Source organism: Periophthalmus magnuspinnatus, chromosome 10 (assembly GCF_009829125.3).
Source record: "Periophthalmus magnuspinnatus isolate fPerMag1 chromosome 10, fPerMag1.2.pri, whole genome shotgun sequence".
Lineage (NCBI taxonomy): Eukaryota > Metazoa > Chordata > Actinopteri > Gobiiformes > Gobiidae > Periophthalmus > Periophthalmus magnuspinnatus.
In genome coordinates, this window is record NC_047135.1 from 18,970,524 (window position 1) to 18,990,172 (window position 19,649).

Genomic DNA, 19,649 nt, shown 5'->3' on the forward strand with positions numbered 1-19,649 from the left:
ACTAGTAGTCTTTTTTAGTCAAGAGATTAAGGTGCATTACATTGCTAACCTTATCATGATTGCATTACAACAGAAAAACAAATGAAGACATGGCAATTAAATCTAAATTGCAAATGCATTCTGCATAAAATCTGCTAACCCTGTTTAGCTCTGTACAAACATGTTTTGAAATGTGCCAGTTTTTCAGTTAATTTTCGTTTTTTTGTCACTTCTTCTGGACACATTTAAAATGTGAACTTTAAAGAGAAGCATTTACCCATGCAGGCAGAACCACACACTTTGACAAAACTTTACAAAGATGAACTGTATCCTGTGTCTCCGTTCAGAGGGTGTAATTGACAGGTGGATTAACCAATTCCCCAAAAAAGGGAGAAAAAAAAACACCACACAGGGGACGGAGAAACAGCACAGATTTCTGCAGTATCAACAATCAAAGCACCAAACGTATTCATTTCAGTTAAAAGAAAAGCTTTGGTTAGACCGTCCCAAGTCAGGACAGAGGTATGTCTGCTCAGGCAACAGAATCCTCTTATCAAAACATAATATGTTAATCTAATAATCACAATGCTTGTCAGAAAAACTGCAATTTGGTATATTCTCCCAAATCGTTTAGCCCTACCACAAAATTAAAAATCACTTAAGAAAGGACAATAAAGCATCCATTCCCTCCATTCTGCTTAAGCCAAATCTGGAGCAGACAGTGTCATAACTCCAAAGGGATCCTGGAGCGACCCATGGTGCACTCACACTCCTCCCTGTGCTGGTGTGGGGATGGGTCTTTGCTTTGGCAGGTGAGGCAGCAGGCAGTTTGCCCCTCTCTTCTGCAGCTGGGGCAGGACAGCACCAGCTGACGGCACGATGCTGAGGAACACAGCTCATACTGGTCCCAGGGGGAGCCACAGTACCTGCAGTCTGGACACATAAGAAAACACGGGTAAGTTTTGGATAATAAGTTCTTTCAAAAACAGTAAATCTTCCATAGAGTTATATAGCCCCCTGTCCTCCATCTGAAACTATAATGTCATCAATTTCCTGAAACATGTAAAAGTCCATCCACAATGCAGGGACAGTTTACGAGAAAGGAAGACATTTTTCTGACAGTTGTAATTTATTTTTCATAACTATTCTATAAACTAGACAAGCATTGGCTCTTTGACTAGGTAACAGAACAGAGCTGGAATTGCCTCTATGTATGTCATATCTATTGTCTGTGTCTAACCAGGAAGTACAATTATAGACTTCATCAAATCATAAGAAAACAAGACAAAACCAGGGACAACAAACAAATAAAGGTTAAATGTGGTCTAACCTGTGCTGTGCATTTAGATTTAGGTCATAGGTATTTATTTACCTATGGACTTAGGTGACCTATATTTACATACTTGTACCACTGGGGGGCAGGGTGACTATGGCTCACACGCTTTTTGTTTGTTGTTTATTTCTTTGTTTATTTAACTGCTTGCTATGCTGCTCCCTACAAACTGGCATCAACCACACCTCAATACTTTAAAATCCTCAATTCATATACCTTTTTATATTTTACTAAACAACACCTCAAACCTTTTATGTTAAATGAACATATAGATTTTAAAGGTGCACTCTGTAACTTGAGGCTGCCAATCTGTGCCACTCACATACACACCATTTTCATAAAAAGCAATGTATTCCCAGTGGTCTCCCATACAAGTACTAACCAGGCCCAGCAATAACATTTCCATAGAGACAAGCAGATGGTGAACATCCAATAGAAAAGTTACATAGTGCACCTTTTAACACATAATTGTAAAATAAATTATTTGGCTTGGGTGACTTAGTATTATGCAAAAGCTTTCGACCATAATATAACGTTCCCTCATCAAAAACATGCTTGAAGAGGTTTTAGATGTCATCCATGCATGTTTGAGTACTGTAGAGATCTCTGTACCCATTCAAACATTTCTTACAGTTAGCTGTACGATTCAAACCAAAGCTAAGACCACAAGCCTACGTCACCAATGGCAAGGCAAGTTTATTTGTACAGCACAATTCATACACAAAGTACGGTAATTCAAAGTGCAAAGTCCATGCTCCCACACAGCAATTCTCCATAAATATACAAAAGCATAATACAAAACTGACTGTAGACAGCAACTTGACATGCCTACAGCACATCACATCAGGCGGGTGCATGCTGATTGTGTTGCGAAAGTAGGGGAGTGACTTAATGTTGAGAGCAAAGGAAGGGGAGACTAAGAGCATCAGAAATGACAGTGAAATTTGTAAAACATGTTAATACATTGCTTTTGTTGACTACAGAATTTTCAAAACAATTAAAAGGTAACATGGTGATCTAAATATGTGTTAATTAATACCCCATACAAGTAAAATATTCCTGCTTTTAATAGGGACAACATTTAATTTTCTTGAGTGTGAATTTGCATCGGAACCCTAACACAGACACTGGTTTGCAATCTGAGGACTGAGGTGTGTGCTGACCTGAAATAACGTCATCGTTGGAGGAGATGGCGTAGCGCTCATCAAACACAAACAGTTTGCCTCGATAATGTCCCTGAGGAAACTGCTCCAGATATCTGTGAATCCCTCCTCTGAGCTGTAGCACCTCCTTACACACCTCCTGAGGGCACAAGGTACAGTTTAGGGTGAGTACATTGGAATGCGAGTCTGTACGGGGGCTTCCCGTTATATACAACATTTCTTAAGATATATTTTGTTTTATTTTTTTGTGAGCCGTATGGAAGGAGACTGAGGACTAGTGAGTGTGAGAGCCACTGTCCAGAATGAAACATCCAAGATTACAATCCATGAGTACATCAAGGACAAGGCCCCAACAGATGATGTGCTCAGCGAATGTCTTAGACAGCGGAGTGCAGAGGAAGAGGTGCTGGAGGACAAGCCCCTACATACGATGTACCACCAGAATATAACTGAAGTGGCTGATATCAAGAAGTCCTACCAAAGGCTTGACTGAAGGACAGCACAGAGGCACTCATCCTGGCTGCACACGAGCAGCACTAGAGCAATAGAGGCCCAGATCTACCACACCTGACAACTGCAACTGCAGGGTTTTTTCAGTAGAGATTGGCAATTCCAGGGCAAAAATAATAATAATTCTAGTGAAGGTGTATGGAGTTTTAAAACGCAGTGGAGGACTTCTTGTATTACCACATGACATCACAAGGTGGAACAGAGTGTTTTCAGTTTGAGAAAAGAAGGGTTTTAAACATGTGTGAATGAAACAAAACACAACTTCAGGTATGTTTGTGATGAGTAAAGAGCATTATAACGTATCTCAGAAAATAGTATAATATGGCAGCTTTGGTGTCCCGTTCTGACCTTTGACTTGAGGTAGGCGGAGGCGCGCTCACAGCGAATCCCCCCGGTACAGTACATGAGCACACGCTTCTCTCGGAACACCTCCAGGTTCTGCTCCACGTAGTCTGGGAAGTAGCTGAACTTCCGGATGTTTGGGGCCAGGCACTGATTAAACTGTCCCTGCAGGGGTCAGGAGGGAGAGACAAACTTTACACATGGTATATATTAGGGCAATTCAACAAATTTCGGTTTTGTTTGATAGTGATGATATGCTATGGTCTTTTTAATGGAGAGGTCTATAGCCAATCCTCTGTCAGTAAAGTATGACAGAAGTGATCCAAATGTGTTAGGCAGCTGTTATTTATCTACAATTTAACTACAGAACAATTTGTATAAACTTATAGTATAAATAAACGTTCAAGCATTCTGAGGCTTTCTAGGCCCACTACACCCAGTAAATAGTCTTATTACATCAATTTATATGTCTCACCAGGATACGGACTGAGACAATATCTGGAAGCTGATATCCAATCCAACACATTTTTCAGTACCGATATCCAATAGCAGTATTGGATCAATGCATCCTTAATTAAAAGTCTGTTTGGTTTATGTTTTTGAAATCAATATTGCAAGCCCTTTCATTTACTTTTTGAATAGAAAAATAATCTAATAGTATCCAAAATTGAGACTGATCAATATAAGGATGAATCTGGTTAATGTTTTTGCTATATCGCCCGACCCTAGTTAGTATCACTATTACTTTTTTGTAATGCAGTGTCATATAGTTTGGTTTACACTGGGGAGGGAGGATATGCAAAATTTCAACCATGTTATACATATTTATTTTCATAACAAATACATACCTGCTGTGTTTTATTTCACTGACACATAGGGCTGGGGGATGGGGGATAAAAGTCTCATCATGAGCTGATCTTTGTGATGATCTGCTATTTTGGTGAAATCATCATATTGTGATTCATTTATTTTGTGTTTAATGCAGCGTGAGGCTCAAACACAGAAACATATTCCTCACTTCTATTTGTAAGGTAGGATTGTTAAAAGACCTGATACTTAATAATACTAATAGATACTAAAACTATTGAAACTACATACTCATTTGAGAAGGTATCAAAACTAAAAACGTCACATTCACAGGACAGAAATTCACCTTCCTGAAAGGCTCTAGAATGACCTTGAGCTATAAGAGTATCAGAACAAGTATAAGACCACATGGACTAGTATACACCCATGGACCACTATGGAACCTCATGGATGACTGAGGGACAGATATAAGACCACATGGTAATCTAAAAGTAAGTTCTATGATTTAATGTTGAAAATCACATTCTATTATGCAGTTGTGGGAGGATAGGTGTTTAGTCCCACTTTAATGAGGCATGATCAGTGACAGTCATGTCAGAAACAACTAAAAGTCAAAGAAAAGAAATCTTACAATTTTACTCTCATAGAAGTTGCGGCAGTCTAGAATAATTGTGTCCCTGTTTGTTTGGTCTGTGGCCAGCAGCTCCTCCACCTCCCTGTGGAAGTCTTCTGGCTCCAGGTGTGTCCCTGGCCACACACAAGCATGGTATACAGTTTATAAGGAGAGCTTTGTAAAATGTTGAATACATGCACAAAAGCATGTCACACCTGCCAGGCGGTAGGACACCACTTGAGGGTCCACACCCATGGGGACGATCTCTCTGTAGACCCCCACCTTCAGCTCAGTGAAGCACTCAGCTCCTCCTGCACTCGTCTGTGGGAACAACAGTGTCAGCAGGATTAGTCCCTTACATAGAATACTCCTATGAGTAACCACAGAACCTCCAGAATTCACTGAGCTGCAGAGGCTGCACTAGCTCTTATTAATGACTGGCTGCAGGTGCAGGGGTTTCGGTAGTGAAGATTCGGAGAGAGTCCTTTTAGATTTAAACCAACTGGATTCAGCATTGAAACTGGCAACCCAAATGAGAGACTCCTGTGAGACTCATTCTGCTTTCTGATTGGATAATCGTCTTAGGAACCAAAACACCAATTTATAACTGTGCCATCATGTCCACACACCAACATAGCAATGGTTATCACTATCACTATCATCCTAAAAGGATCTGAACATGTTTACCTTGCATCTGGGGACACAGATCAGTCAAGTTTATGAAATTTGAACCTTCATACCCTCCCCTGTAACTTTTAACATTAATCTGCTGTTATCAGATGGTGGAGGAGATTCCAGGAGACAGTATGTATCTAAACTGACACACAGATCCAGACTGTCCCTCGTGGACTTAGTCCTCATCTTAAAGTTGTTGCAGTGCATGCTCAGGACTCACCTTAAAGTCATCCTGGTGCATCCTGAAGACCGGGCTGAAGCACATGGTTTGGATGTAGAGCTCAGTAGCAGCAAAGGTGCCTCCTACAGTGCCATTGATGCCCTCTGAGGCCACCCTCACCTAAGCACACACACATAGCACGCACATACGGAAAACTAATATCACTCTAGTAGAACAGGCTTTCTACACAGGGAAACCTGGGACTGCCATTGGGGTGAGGGTTATTAGAACTGTAGTCTAATTTTACGTAGCAATATGAATTCTAGCAATATTTGTGAGTTCACAGACTCACAAGAATCCATTTGGAATGGCTGTTATGATACGGCCGAGCCACCAGTGGTTCAGGCCAATCACAGAGCAGCATTGTGGTTTGGGTTGAGCCAAAGGTGAAGCTCTCAAGTGAACCAAAACAAGCATGGAAACGCAGAAAGACATACTTCAAACTATTTGATAAGAAATACAGACAATTTACTTTGTGAAAAGCATGAAGAAAATAAGTGCTTTGTGCATTTGTGGACAGAAAAGATGTATTTGCTTTTCTCTGGATTTAACTAAAGTTTGATTGCTCTGCTGTTGTGACGCTAGTAAAAAAACAACAACATTTTATTTGGATTATAAGGATTTATATAGGACACAACAGACAGGAGAACATAGTGAATTAGCTGGAGCTTTTGGAATGACTGGACAGGTAGACATTTAAAGATGTGATTTGCTATTCCTTCCCTGTGACAAAAGTAGTTTTTCCGCGAGATCCTAATAATTCTGAGAGCGCCCTGCAACCTTTTACTGAATGGATGCACAGACAGTGAAGGGAAGAATACTGAAAATGTATTTAGTTACTGAATAACTGCATTAGGATGTGTTTTGTAACATTCTGTTACATAGTACAATCCTGACTGAGTGAGCTATGGAGACAGGGCAGGACTCACCTTTCCTGTGAGGTGGAGCTTCTGACAGAGTGCTTTCTGCCAGGCACAGACCACATGTGGATCAGACACGTCACAGTAACAGTAGTACAGGAGCACTCTGCCGGGGCCTCTGAAACACAGGGGAAAGGCAGGGACTTCAGGATCACTACATGTCACGTAGGGCACTGGCATAGTAATAAAAGCATGGTAAATGTGTGTGTAGTGTATATTGTCTACAAGATCAAATAAAAAATTTGAGAGTCACAGCTTGCTTTTTTTCTTTTGCACTTGTTCCCAAATGGCACTTTGTCATAAAATAGGTGCGACACACATTTAAAGTGTAACAAAACCCTAAATCAACTTTTTTTGCTTCTAAACTATGTAAATGTTCTTTGAAAAGCACCGTGTACTGTTCTTAGTCATTTGTTGGCAATTTTAACACAATCTAGATAAATTTGCAGCTTCCTGGTCAAAAAAATGTTTGTGTGCTGTCTCCAGTGCCCACTGCAGTTTTAAGTACTTGGTGACATCACACAGGACTGCCCTGATTACTGATGCCAGGCGTTTCTGATTACAAACACCTGGCTGCAGGGGCAGAGTTTGATGTGCGGATACCTCCAGACCATAGACTGTGTACTAGAAGTGGACTAAGCGAGTGTGACGTCACCCATAGCATTTGATTGCAACCAAAGTAAGCCAATCAAGACTAGCACTTATAGCAGCTAATCTGCAACCAGGGACCATATTTGGAAATCAGAGTACAAAACCAAAAAGCCAATCAGGAGTGAACCTGTTGAAAGTAATGCCCCTTCCCGCATTGGCAGGCTTGGTCACTTGCTAGTCTCTGAAAGTCTGGCAATGCTGAGTATGACACTATAGCATATTAGAAGCATTACTGTGTGAGCTGCTCTTCAGACAGGTGGCTGGTGTCTGGGATCCATGAGGAGACATCTGTGCTCTCCAGCCCCTGTTGTGGGTCCGGTTGTAGGTCTGGTTGTTGTGGGTCCAGTTGTGCAGTCTGGACCTTGTCAAAGGCGGTTAGGGCATGCTGCTCCACCTCAGCCTGGTGGCTCTGGGCCACATGTTTGTGAATGGCAAAGTGCTCAGTGAAGGTGTGACCACAGCAGCACCAACATTTACTGCCTTCAGTCTTCTTGGAGGCCACAAATGCAGCAAAAGACTACAGAATGATAAATAAGCCAGAGGTAAGACAGATCAATATATAAATCTAGAAAAACCCGATAAAATGAACCTGAACGTTTATTGTCTGCTCAAAACAATATGTGTATTATGAGCAGAGGTGGGTAGTATCCAGTGTCAAATTAAAAAAAAAAAAAAAAAAAAAAAATATATATATATATATATATATATATATATATATATATATATATATATTTTTTTTTTTACTCTTACTTGAGTAATTTCTTGGACCACATTTGTTAAGATTCACTTTTCATAGAAACAGTTTCAAAATTGACAGCCAAAATATTATTTTGAAGTAAGCTTACTCTTATTTGAGTACAGTTTTTAGTTACTCTACCCATCTTTGATTATGAGGTATTTCATTCACAAAATAATTATGGTGTAGATGAGAACTAAGAACTAATAACAGGTGATAACTTCCTGAACATCTTTTTAGAAGATGTATCAATAAGTTCAGATTTGATCCCATACTCAAACTTAAAGACATTTCCACCTGTAATAATCATGTACAATACACTGATATAATGTGAATAATCTCTTGTTTAATACACTGAAGTCACTTTACCTGTCATTTATCCTGTTCACATGCTGCACTGTAAATGATAATAGTCAGAGCTACTTACTGTACAGAACATTAGACATTTGATTATGGGATTTCATTATACTTGCAAAGTGTTGTGTCCAAGTCTACGTTCTAATATTTATTTATCTTGATATTTTAGTGTCTATTTGCTGTTCTTAAACTGTGCGTTGCAACACGTGCATTTCCCCATTTTTGGACAAATAAAGTTTATCATATCTTATTTAAAAGGCATAAGCCTGACCTCACCTTTCTTCGGCACAGGCTGTAGTGTTTACGCAGAGGAGCGCACAGATGTTTCTCTTGTTTACATCTCTCTTGTTCATTAGGAGGTTTTAGATCGATGTCCAAATCTATAAACGCTGTAAAGGACACTCCATCTGAAGTCATTACTATCTTAAATGTGCATTAAACAAACACATGAGATGAGCAGGAGTGGCAGGAGTAGCAGGAGCGTGCACAGAGCAGGACGAGGAACCTTGCAGAGCAGAGAGGAGCAGCCGGAGGGATTAAACGGGTGCACTTCCGGCTCACTGCGGAAGTGCTTCATTCATTCAGAGCGCTGCTGTTTGTGTGCTTTTGTAGCGCCTCTGCGGCTTCCACGCCATAATACACACGCTTAACCAACCCAAAATCACACTTTGGGTTATTTTTGTACTTACTTTTGCATCATTACTAACTTTTAGTTTTAAAATGTCCAGAAGACGGCACAGCGACGAGAATGAGGGTAGGTAAAGTGCATGTGTGCAGCCCACCGGTCGGCTAACGCTGTTCAAATGTGCATGTCTTATATCCAATTGTGGACCATTGCATGTGGTGCACGGACTCTTTACATGAAAAGATCGCCTTACCAGTGTGGTTTTGGCTGACCAGACATATTAAAACAGACGAGAGGGTTTTTTGCGGCTCCGTGTTCAGCAGAGTCAGGACATGGGGGCGGTCACTGGGGCTTTTACCTTCTCCCACTGAGCTGGAGCAGCCTGATCTCTTGTGTGAAAGTTGCATTTGTGCTTTGACCTGTCACGATAACAAATTTGAAGCACGACATATTAGTACAGACACATACTGCGGTAAACTATAATTTTATCTATTTTATGCCACTGATGCAATAACAGTAATGCAAGATATTCCCAGTAAACCATTTTTAAACAGACTATCATTAAGTGACATGAGCTGCATCAAATAATATACTATAGGTAGTCAAAAAAATAGCTATAGACCTGGACGACTGAGGGATTATACAGACCTCTGTAATCCCTCAGTCGTCCAGGTCTGATCCATAATAAAAGACGAAGTTTAAATCTGTCAACTGGACAAATTGTTGTAAGAGTGAAGACGCCTCGCTGTTTATCGAAACCGCTTTTTCAGTTCTGGTTAGATAGCTGGTGGACACTGCCTTATATCTGTCTGAAGGGAGGGGCTAACTATACTGAAACTGTAAACAGCTGTTGTCTCCAGTTTCAGCTGAAACTACCCTATTCAATCCATAACGACCCTACTATTGTACTCTTTGTTTGGGTCTGAGGATGGAGTTATAGATGAGGTATAGATGATGTCTAAGGCCCTCATTCCTGTTTAAGGAAGGATTGTCATTTCTAACAAAATTAGCCTCTTTAACTCCCCTCTCAAATGATTTCTTTTCTCTGGCTAAGATCTGAACCTCACCATCTTCAAAGGAGTGGTTCGTGGCTTTGAGATGGAGATGTATGGCGGACTGGGGTCCAGAGGAGCTTTCGCGCCAGCGTTGGTACATTCTCTTATGACGTGGCTGTTTAGCTTCTCCAGTGTAACACTCACTGCACTCTTCACTATACTGAATGGAGTAGGCTACATTACTTTGTTTGTGGCTCGGGGTTTTGTCCTTAGAGTGGACAAGTTTTTGTCTTAAAGTGTTTGTGGGTTTGAAAAAGACAGGAATGTCATACTGTCTGAAAATTCTCTGAAGTTTTTCAGACACACCCGCTGTGTAAGGAATAGTTGCATCTTTCCTTTTAGGTTCAGATTCCCTGTTGTCCTGTTTTGTCTAGCTCTCTTAGATCTATTGAAGGCCCTTTTTGGATGTCTACAAGCAGAGAGGGTTTTCTCCACATGTTGTTCCTCCTTCACTTTTCCCTCTGTGTTTGTCGGCATCACTTGAGCTCTGTGTTGTAGAGTACGGATAACTCCAAGTTTGTGCTGCAGTAGATGGTGTGAATCAAACAGCAGGTATTCGTCAATGTGTATGGGTTTAATGAAGACTTTTACCTGGAGACACCGGTCCTCTCCTATAGTTACTGCAGAATCTAAGAAGCCCAGTTTGTTCTCCTTGGCCTCTTCCTGTGTGAACTTGATGTTTGGATCCACGGCATTAATATGTGCAGTAAAGGGTTCCAGATCTTGAATTTTGATTTTATTCCAGTTGTCATCCACATATCAATACCAATGCATCGGCAGAGTGCCTGGAAATAAGGCCAACGCCTCCTGCTCAAATTGTTGTATTTATAAGTTAGTTAATGGGAGAGACCGGTGAGCCCCTGGCATAGCCGTGGATTTGCCTGTAGAAGTTCCCTCTGAACTGGAAATATGTGGTATTTACACAAATTTCCAGCAGTTTGAAGCTTTGGTCCGGTGTCAGTTTGGTTTTCTCTTTTAACCTAGTATCCGGCAGAAACCTCCTCTTTGCTGCCTCCACCGCTACTGATGTGGGGTTACAAGTGAAAAGAGATGTCACATCAAATGAAACCATGGTCTTATCCGAATCAAATTGGACAGATAAAAGGCCGTGTCCACCAGCTATCTAATCAGAACTGAAGAAGCGGCTTGGATGAGCAGCGAAACGTCTTCACTCCTAACTATTTGTCCAGTTGGCAGATTTAAACTTCGTCTTTTACTATTTAGGCATAGGAGTCACTTATTCAACCTTTTAGACCTCAAGTTTAATTGCATTGCAACAAAAACACCTGAAAAAACTACTGACGATAAATATTGAGCTCCAAAATATATTGTTCTAGTGATGATATATTGAACAATAAGTCAATGTAGGTGTTTATTATGACAGACCTATTTGTGCTCCTACCTGCAGAAGTGAACACGTCAGATATGTAAAAATTTACCTTTTTCTGCTCTAACAAAAGCACCACCAAAGGTTTTTGCAGGCCTGAATAGTGAACACTATCCTCTGGACATCCTCTGTTATCTGAATGTTATCTACAAATGTGCATTGTGTTTCAGGGGGGCAGCCTCACAAAAGGAGGAGGACATCAGAGCCCATCGAGATAGAAGACCGCCTGGAGTCACTCATATGTCGAGTTGGAGAGAAGGTACAGAGCCAGACTAGGTGACATGAGAGAGACTGGGGGCTCTGTAGTGCTTACATGTTCTGATGACGTGTGTGTCTGCATGTATGTTATCATGTGTGTTGTCATGTATGTGCCGATGGTGTGTGTGTGTGTGGTCATGTATGTGCTGATGGTACATGCGCGATCATGTGTGTGGTGATAGCATGTGCGTGTGTGTCCATGTGTGTGTTGATAGCGTGTGCATAATCGTGTGTGTGTTGATGGTGTGTGCTCTGATACTGTGTCCCAGAGTACATCCTCTCTGGAGAGTAACCTGGAAGGCCTGGCAGGAGTCCTGGAGGCTGACCTGCCTAACTACAAAAACAAGATTCTACGCATCCTCTGCTCTGTGTAAGTCTGCTCTGTTTTGCAGCTGTGCATCTCCACAAACCTGTGTGTTATTCAGCCTGGAGGCCTTTTGACTATAATCTTTGATTTCCATGGAATCATAAAGGTGATGTGCCACCACCTGAAAGTTACATTTTGTGTCTTTAAAAGCCAAAGATACCAATACTAAAACTGAAAATCCTAGATTGATACATTTCTATATATGCTGTAAAATGTTTGTATTTAAAAAAAAACAAAAATTACACTTGGATTTGAGATTTGAATTGAGAATGGAGAAGAGGCGAAAGAGAGTTCCAAAGGTGGGAGGCAGAGCGACTGCAGGCTGGTTCTGACCATGTGCTGGTTATGACAGGGCACGGCTGCTGCCTGAGAAACTCACTGTCTACACCACACTGGTCGGGCTCCTCAATGCACGCAACTACAACTTCGGAGGAGAGTTTGTGGAGGCCATGATCCGACAGCTCAAAGAGACACTCAAGAATAACCTGTACAATGAAGCGGTTTACCTGGTATGTAAAATGGGAGTGTCACACTTAAAGGAACTGTATGTAAGATTTTGTTATCCTGAAACTTGACCTAACTGTGTCCCAAGATATGAAGTAACAATGTTTAAATCAAAAATAGCTTTTACTGGTAGCAATTGTAATGCTGATGCTTATTCTTAGTTACAAAAACATTGGACATGATGGCTATATTATTTTGTTATCATTTGTTATTTTGAGTCTCAAGACAAGTATCCAATCAGAAAGCTGAATGAGTCACATGAGTCTCTCATTTGAGTTGCCAGTTTCAATGCTGAAATCCAGTTGGTTTATACCTAAAAGGACTCTCTCTGATCTAAATCGTCACTACCTAAACACCAGCACCTGCAGCAAACTATTAATTAGTGCTAATGCAGCCTGTGCAGGTCAGTGAGTGAATTTCGGAGGTTCTGAGCTTTCATATGAGGCATTGCCTGTCCATGAGAATGAGAAAAAACTTGGATGTGTCCTCTATCTGCAGGTTAAGGCACTGGCAACATGGGTACAGTTGTGATTGTGGTACCTTTTTAAATCAATAAGAGCGCAAGAAACTGTGTGTAGCACAGTTTCTTTAAATCCAAATCCTTTTGAGTCTATGTCAAATAAGACAAAATTGTTCAAAAAAGGTTTAATTAATGAACAGTATGCACCCTATTTGAGCTGTATATGTGTAGAGGGACACTGGGTTTGATGACACTTTTGTCCTGCAGGTACGTTTCTTGTCTGACCTAGTGAACTGTCATGTGATTGCCGCTCCCTCCATGGTGGCCATGTTTGAGAACTTTGTCAGTGTAACTCAGGAAGAAGATGTGCCCCAGGTAAGCCCACTCATGGGATTTTACCTCTTGAAACATGCCCTGTGAAACATTATTTTGAAAAGGTAACCAATGCTTCTAAAAGGTTTAATTTTTTTCTAATTGATAAGTTTGAAAATAAGTTGCAAAAATACTGTCTGTCTGCTACCCATGAATAAACACGAAGAATAAAATTATACAGATTTTTTTTTTTTTTTTTTTTTTTTTTTAACAGGACATGGAAAGGTCATATATAATGCAAAATTGAGTCATGTGAGCTTTTAGCCATGTTATTTTATTCTTACCTCATCTAAACATACCTGGAGTTGTGTTTTGCTTCATTCACACGCTTGAGTATTCTTTTATTAGTCTCTCTACATCACCAAAGCTCAAAATGCTTTGTTCCACCCATAGAATATATATATAGATGGACATAGCTAACCTGCTAGCTGCCGCGTTCCAATTAGGAAGTGAGCTTCCAGCTCCATTGACTTTAGCTCCAATTCACTTTACATTGGAAAAACTGTAGCCCCTCTCTGTAATTGCTGCTGTCAGGCTCGTCATTCGAACCTTAAAATGTTTGCATTAAAAAAGGTTTGATTGACAGTGTTGCCAACTGCCTGCTCCCTACTAAAACCATTGTGTGGGCGGAAAGGGGTGTTACTTTCAACATCCTCGCTCCTGATTGACTCTTTGGTTGCTATGACAATCACAATCGGAATTCCAAATTCTGAACTCGGCTCCAAATTTGCCCCTATAACTGCTAGCCTCGATCAGGTGAAGCGTTTCCTGTAACAGAGTGTTTACAAAATATTCAGAGTTTGTGTGTTAAACATATGTGAATGAAACAAAACACAACTCCAGTTTTTGATGAGACAACATAATAACATGGATCAGAAAATGGCATAAATGGGCCCTGTAAAGACGTTGGCTGGTGTGTGTGTGCAGGTGCGCTCAGATTGGTTTGTGTATGTGGTGATGTCCTGTCTCCCTTGGGTGGGCAAAGAGCTGTACGAGAAGAAAGACGTGGAGATAGACCGCTTGCTCAGTCAGATCGAAGGCTATCTCAAGTGAGTACTCCTAAAGACAAGAAGGGTGGATAAGGTCAGGTGTGCGAGGGAACGGTAACATTGAAACTGAACTAGTAGTGTTTCTAAAATGCCATGGCAGCAAATAAACTGAATTTTCTGACTTCCTGATAATAGCTAAGCCTGCTGTCTCTTTGTGCAGGAGACGAGTGAAGACGCATGTACCCATGCTACAGGTGTGGTCTGCAGAAAAGCCCCACCCACAGGAGGAGGTAACTGAGCAACCACATCTCACACAGTCACTGTTGTAGATATGAGACACTGTTCAGGTGTTTTTTTTTATGATGTTTTTTTTATGATTTTGTAATGACATTGTTCCCTCATCAAAACCATGGTGTTTTATTTTATTTGATCTGTGCTTCATTCAGGTCATCCTTCCTCTGAAATCACTCATGAAACGTATCAGTAAGCCCTCTTCGCCTGTGGATCTCCAAAATGGGCTTTCAATAGATCTAGATTCAGATTCCCTGTTGTCTTGTTTTTTTTAGCTCTTTTAGAAGGAAAGGTGTAACTATTCCTTGTGCAGCTGGGGTGTCTGGAATTTCATACTGTAAATTCTCTGAAGCTTTTCAGTCTATTTCAGACCTACAAACACTTTAAGACAAAAACTGATTCACCCAAAGAACAAAACCCTGAGCCATAAACAAAGTAATGCATCCTACTCCATTTAGTGTAGTAAAGAGCATTACATTGGAGAAATTAAATATCCACTTCATAAGAGAATGTACCAACACCTCGTGAGATCTCCTCTGAATCCCAGTCCTCCATACATCTCCATCTCAAAGCCACTAACCACTCCTTTGAAGATTGTGAGATACAGATCTTAGAGAAAAGAAATTGTTTGAGAAGAGAGTAAAAGAAGCAGTTTTTGTCAGGAAAGACATCACTTTCCCCCCAGCTATAACTGCATGCTCAGATCCAAAGCAAACAACGGAAACAAAGAACAATAGAACTAGCCAGGATGCCAATAGGTGTGACACTCATTAATACTTGTATAAATGTGCTAAGTATGTCTCAGGCACAGTGGACACTTGGTATATGCTCCTGCTCGCTCGCTCACTCAGGTCTACAGATCATTCACTGTTAGTGGTCCCCAAAATGAGGAGGAACCGTGCCTTTTCTGTAGCTGGTCCCAAACTGTGGAATGCGTTGCCCCTGCACCTTAGACAGGCTGAGTCACTTTCTACTTTTAAATCAGCTCTTAAAACGCACTTTTTCTCTTTAGCTTTTCATTGATATGTTGATTTTTATAGTGTACAGTGTGTAGTTATTTATTTGCATGTCTGTCATTTATCTGTGTTTTTAAAATGTCTGTTGTGTACTGCACTCTGGTCAACTCTGTTGTTTTTAAAGTGCATTAGAAATAAAGTTGGATTGGATTGGAATAGATCTAGCCCACATACAGAAACTGTAAACAAAAGCTGTTTCCAGTTTCAGTATAGTTAGCAGTATAGTTAGCTATAGTTGGCTTCAGATGGATTTAACCTTTACTCTTGCATGGCATGCTTTATTAATTTCTCTTTGTTATTTGGGCAGATGGGACCTGATGATAGTGAAAATAAAGAATTATCTTTTTACATTATGAGAAAACTGATGTCCACATATGAGGATATTCGTTCTAGGACTTTAATATAACAAATTAAAATCACATTTGAAAAATGATTTGCAAAAACTATTAAGTGCCTGAACATTGCAACATTTTTCCATAAGTGTGAAAACAAAATGAGAAACAACAATTGCACCTCTTGGAACAATGTCTCATTTGAAGTGCAGCTAACAGGTGCAGGAAGACCTATACCTTTAACAACGTCCACCTTGAATCTAAATTATAATATGTGACAGTTTAACAAGTGACAGTTTAATGGCCTCAAATGTGGACACCAGAACCTTGTAGAGAAAAAAAATGTATTGTGGCCTAGACAGCCCAAAATGTGTTGTCCACATATGTAGATGCCAGGTCCTAGGAGGCAGTGTCCACCAGCAATCTGACCAGAACTGAAGAAGCGGCTTGGATGAGCAGCGAAATTTCTTCACTCCAACCACTTTTTGTCCAGTTGACAAATTTTACTTTTGGCTTTTACTATCACTCAGATAGCAAAATGACTTTTTGGAGCTTTTTACCATGTTAACTAGTTTTTCCCCCTCATCAAAAACATACATGAAGAGGTTTTAGATGTCATCCATGCATGTTTGAGCAATCTCTCCTTACGGTTAGTAGTGCAATTCTATCCAAAACTCAGCTCGCAAGCCTATGTGACCCATGCTCCTGCACAACATTTCCCATAAAAATGCAAACCAATACACTCCAACTTCACAAATCTAATTCAATGTGCAGTATTTGATTGTATTGTGAAAGCGCTCTGAAGGGGAAGTGACTTGGCGCAAAGGGAGGGGAAACTTGTGAACTTGTAAAACATGTAATACGTTGTTTTCGGTGATTATAGCATTTTCAAAGCGGTAAAAGGTAATATGGTGATCTAAATATGTTGTGTGTTAGCAATTAATAGAAGTGTAATGCCCCTTCTTTAAGTTGTTTTAAATGAATATTGCATTATAAATTTAAAAACAAAAAGGCAACATCAAGTGTCATAGATTAATTACACAGCAAGAAAAAAAGCATGCTATGTCTTCTTTAAAGGTCTCACATTATGCTATTTATGTTGTAATGTTGTCTCATCCAAAACATACCTGGAGTTGTATTTTGTTACGATCACACATGTTTAACACACAAACCCTGCATATTTAGGATGAATTCTTGCACTCAACCAAAAAACACCTTGTCATGTCATGTGGTAATACAATGTGTACTCCACTGTTCTTAAACTACATAAACCTTCTCTAGAATCACTTCAGCCTTGGAATTTCCTATTTCGACTGAACTAAAGGTAGCTGTTAACCTGAAAACATTCACTACATGACCTCTCAAGGCTGAACAGAGCATTGGAGATATAGACAGACTAATAAAGTATTACTCAAACAAAAGTGAATGAAACACAACTCCAGGTATGTTTTTGAGGCTTAACGCTCACAAGAGTCAATTTTGTGCAATATTTTAATGATGTCTTGTAGCTAACAGCACCTAACCATTATTTCTCTGTAATCTGTGTGTCCCTGTGTGCACCTCTGTGTGCAGTACCTGGACTGCCTGTGGGCTCAGATCCAGAAGCTGAAGAAGGACCGGTGGCAGGAGAGACACATCCTGAGGCCGTACATAGCCTTTGACAGTGTGCTATGTGAGGCCCTACAGCACAACCTGCCCCCCTTCACCCCTCCAGGACATATGCCAGATGCCCACTACCCCATGCCTCGTGTTGTCTTCCGCATGTTTGACTACACCGACGCACCCGAGGTACGACACACCAGCCAGGACAGTCTAAGGGAGGAAGATTGTTATAGTACATTTGATGTCATTGTGATACTAAAATTTCAAACTTATTAGGAATAGACTCAATACGAATTCCCATACCACGTTGATACTAAAAAAATCTTTCTCTACATACAAACATAATGTGGTTTTCAACATTAAATGGTAGTACATTCTTTTATATTACTGTGTGGTGTTATATCTGTGTAATCCCTCAGTTGTCCAGGTCCATTCCATAGTGGTCCATGGACCTATGCTAGTCTGTATGGTCATATACTTGTTCTAATACAGCTCAGGATCATTCTAAAGCTATTTAGGAAAGGTTAATTTCTGTCCTGTGAATGTGACTTTTTTTGTATCCATACCTGCTCAAATAAGGATCTAGTTTAATTACTAGTTTTAATATTGAGTAGTATCTGTTTGGGTTTTTTTGTTTTTTGTTTTTTTGTTCTTTTTTCAGTTTTAACAACCCTGATTTCAATCACTTACATGTAGTGCTCTTTGTGTCACACAAATATTTAGTATCAAATATTGTATGGTTCAGTGTAGATCCTTACATCTGTTGCCATAGAACCTTCTAATTGGATTCTAGGATCAGCAAAGTTCTCTGATGTGAATTTGTGTCACTGGTTTACGTTGCACTGCAACACCCAACTGTGTCTAGACAATCACTGAATCTAGTTTGTTTATTCAAAATATAAACTATGCAAACACATGTATACAATGTGGTTGCCATTTGCTTTACAAAACTCTGGATCCAAGTATCTGAAGTTTCTGACTGACATTCTTGAAATAAATTAAATTATTTTGACACTGGACAATTTCCCATATAAATCCCACTCCCGGCTACGATTGGTTTTGTCAGAATTGTATGGATGACATTAAGGGTGCATTCACATGTGCACATTAAAAGTGGAACTAAACTGGAACTAAAGTCAGAACTTATCCTGGACTAGACTTGTCCAGCTGGAGCCGCACGCTTTGACAAAACGTTACAAAGATGAGCGTGGCGATGATGGCGTGGAACTGTGTCCTGCCTCTCTGATTTCAGATAGGCGTGATTGACAGACGAATTAAACAGTTGTAGAGATGCATGCTCCTTCATGCCAAAACAAGCATGGCTGCTTACACATAAGAAAAGAGGGGGAATAAAATACTAAATACAGAGGACTGAGAAACGGTGTGTATTTCTGCAGAATCAACTCTTATTTCTCAGGTAGAAGTTGTTTATTTGTTTCTGATTGATACAAGAATTTTGTTGAGGAGGTGTCTTCTGCATTTGAGAGACACATGATACAAATGATCTTAATGATCTGTTCATGATGCTTTCTAAACTGGGAAATTATGAGGCCCTGATAATGGGTGATATAAATATTAACTGGCTGGAAAAAGAGTCCGAAACTTTGAAAGACCTATGCAATGGCCTAAATCTTACACAGTTAATTTCTATTCCAACTAGACCTGACCCTGCAAATTTGAATAAAGGCACACTCATTGATGTAATCTTAACAAACCAACCCCGAAATTATGAGGCAAATGGTGTTTTTCCACTTGATTTTAGTGACCATTGTCCAATTGGATGTATCCGAAATACAAAAGTGAAAAAGGCGCATCCATGTGTAAAGGTCAGAAGATCATGGAAACATTTCAATGAGTAGGCATTCATCTCTGACCTATATTACAGTGAGATCGGGTTAACATAAGCATTCCCTGACCCTGATGGCCTTGAACTTTTTTATTGAAACATTTAATGAAATTGTAGACCTGCATGCTCCTAAAAGAAAAAAAAATGAATGAGAAACTGTAATAATGCCTGGTTCAATTCAGAAACTGCACAATTAGAGAAAGAAATGCTGCCTGGAAAACCGCTCACAAAACTAGGTC

At 40.1% G+C, this 19,649-nt stretch overlaps 2 protein-coding genes across 3 annotated transcripts in view; one reads left to right on the forward strand and one right to left on the reverse strand.

Moving 5' to 3' along the window:
• Nucleotides 1–8,802, reverse strand: LOC117377765 (thiosulfate sulfurtransferase/rhodanese-like domain-containing protein 2). The gene is made up of 9 exons (XM_033974257.2): nt 8,583–8,802; nt 7,447–7,730; nt 6,572–6,680; nt 5,643–5,762; nt 4,963–5,068; nt 4,766–4,881; nt 3,334–3,492; nt 2,476–2,614; nt 1–912 (listed from the first exon to the last, which is right to left on the reverse strand). The coding sequence occupies exons 1-9, from the start codon at nt 8,721–8,723 to the stop codon at nt 704–706; spliced, it is 1,383 nt and encodes a 460-aa protein (XP_033830148.1). The 5' UTR covers nt 8,724–8,802; the 3' UTR covers nt 1–703.
• LOC117377760 (nuclear cap-binding protein subunit 1) overlaps nt 8,781–19,649 on the forward strand; it is a 25,208-nt gene continuing 14,339 nt past the window's right edge. Inside the window, exons 1-8 of one of the 2 annotated variants that reach the window (XM_033974252.2) lie at nt 8,781–9,060; nt 11,544–11,632; nt 11,901–12,001; nt 12,351–12,507; nt 13,230–13,337; nt 14,262–14,383; nt 14,544–14,613; nt 17,535–17,750. In XM_033974252.2, the coding sequence (XP_033830143.1) occupies nt 9,027–9,060; nt 11,544–11,632; nt 11,901–12,001; nt 12,351–12,507; nt 13,230–13,337; nt 14,262–14,383; nt 14,544–14,613; nt 17,535–17,750 (897 nt within the window). In that variant the 5' untranslated portion in view covers nt 8,781–9,026. Of the gene's footprint in view, nt 9,061–11,543; nt 11,633–11,900; nt 12,002–12,350; nt 12,508–13,229; nt 13,338–14,261; nt 14,384–14,543; nt 14,614–17,534; nt 17,751–19,649 lie in introns of those variants that run through there. The other variant, XM_033974253.2, reaches the window with a different exon arrangement.

Bases quoted from the DNA above. Each gene is read 5' to 3' on its own strand.
- LOC117377765 (XM_033974257.2), bottom strand. From the start codon at position 8,723: ATGACTTCAGATGGAGTGTCCTTTACAGCGTTTATAGATTTGGACATC. The intron at 6,681-7,446 runs GTAATGCTTCTA...CCTGTGTTTCAG, and splicing joins TCTGAAGAGCAGCTCACACA to AGGCCCCGGCAGAGTGCTCC. The intron at 4,882-4,962 runs GTGTGACATGCT...GTGTGTGGCCAG, and splicing joins GGTGTCCTACCGCCTGGCAG to GGACACACCTGGAGCCAGAA.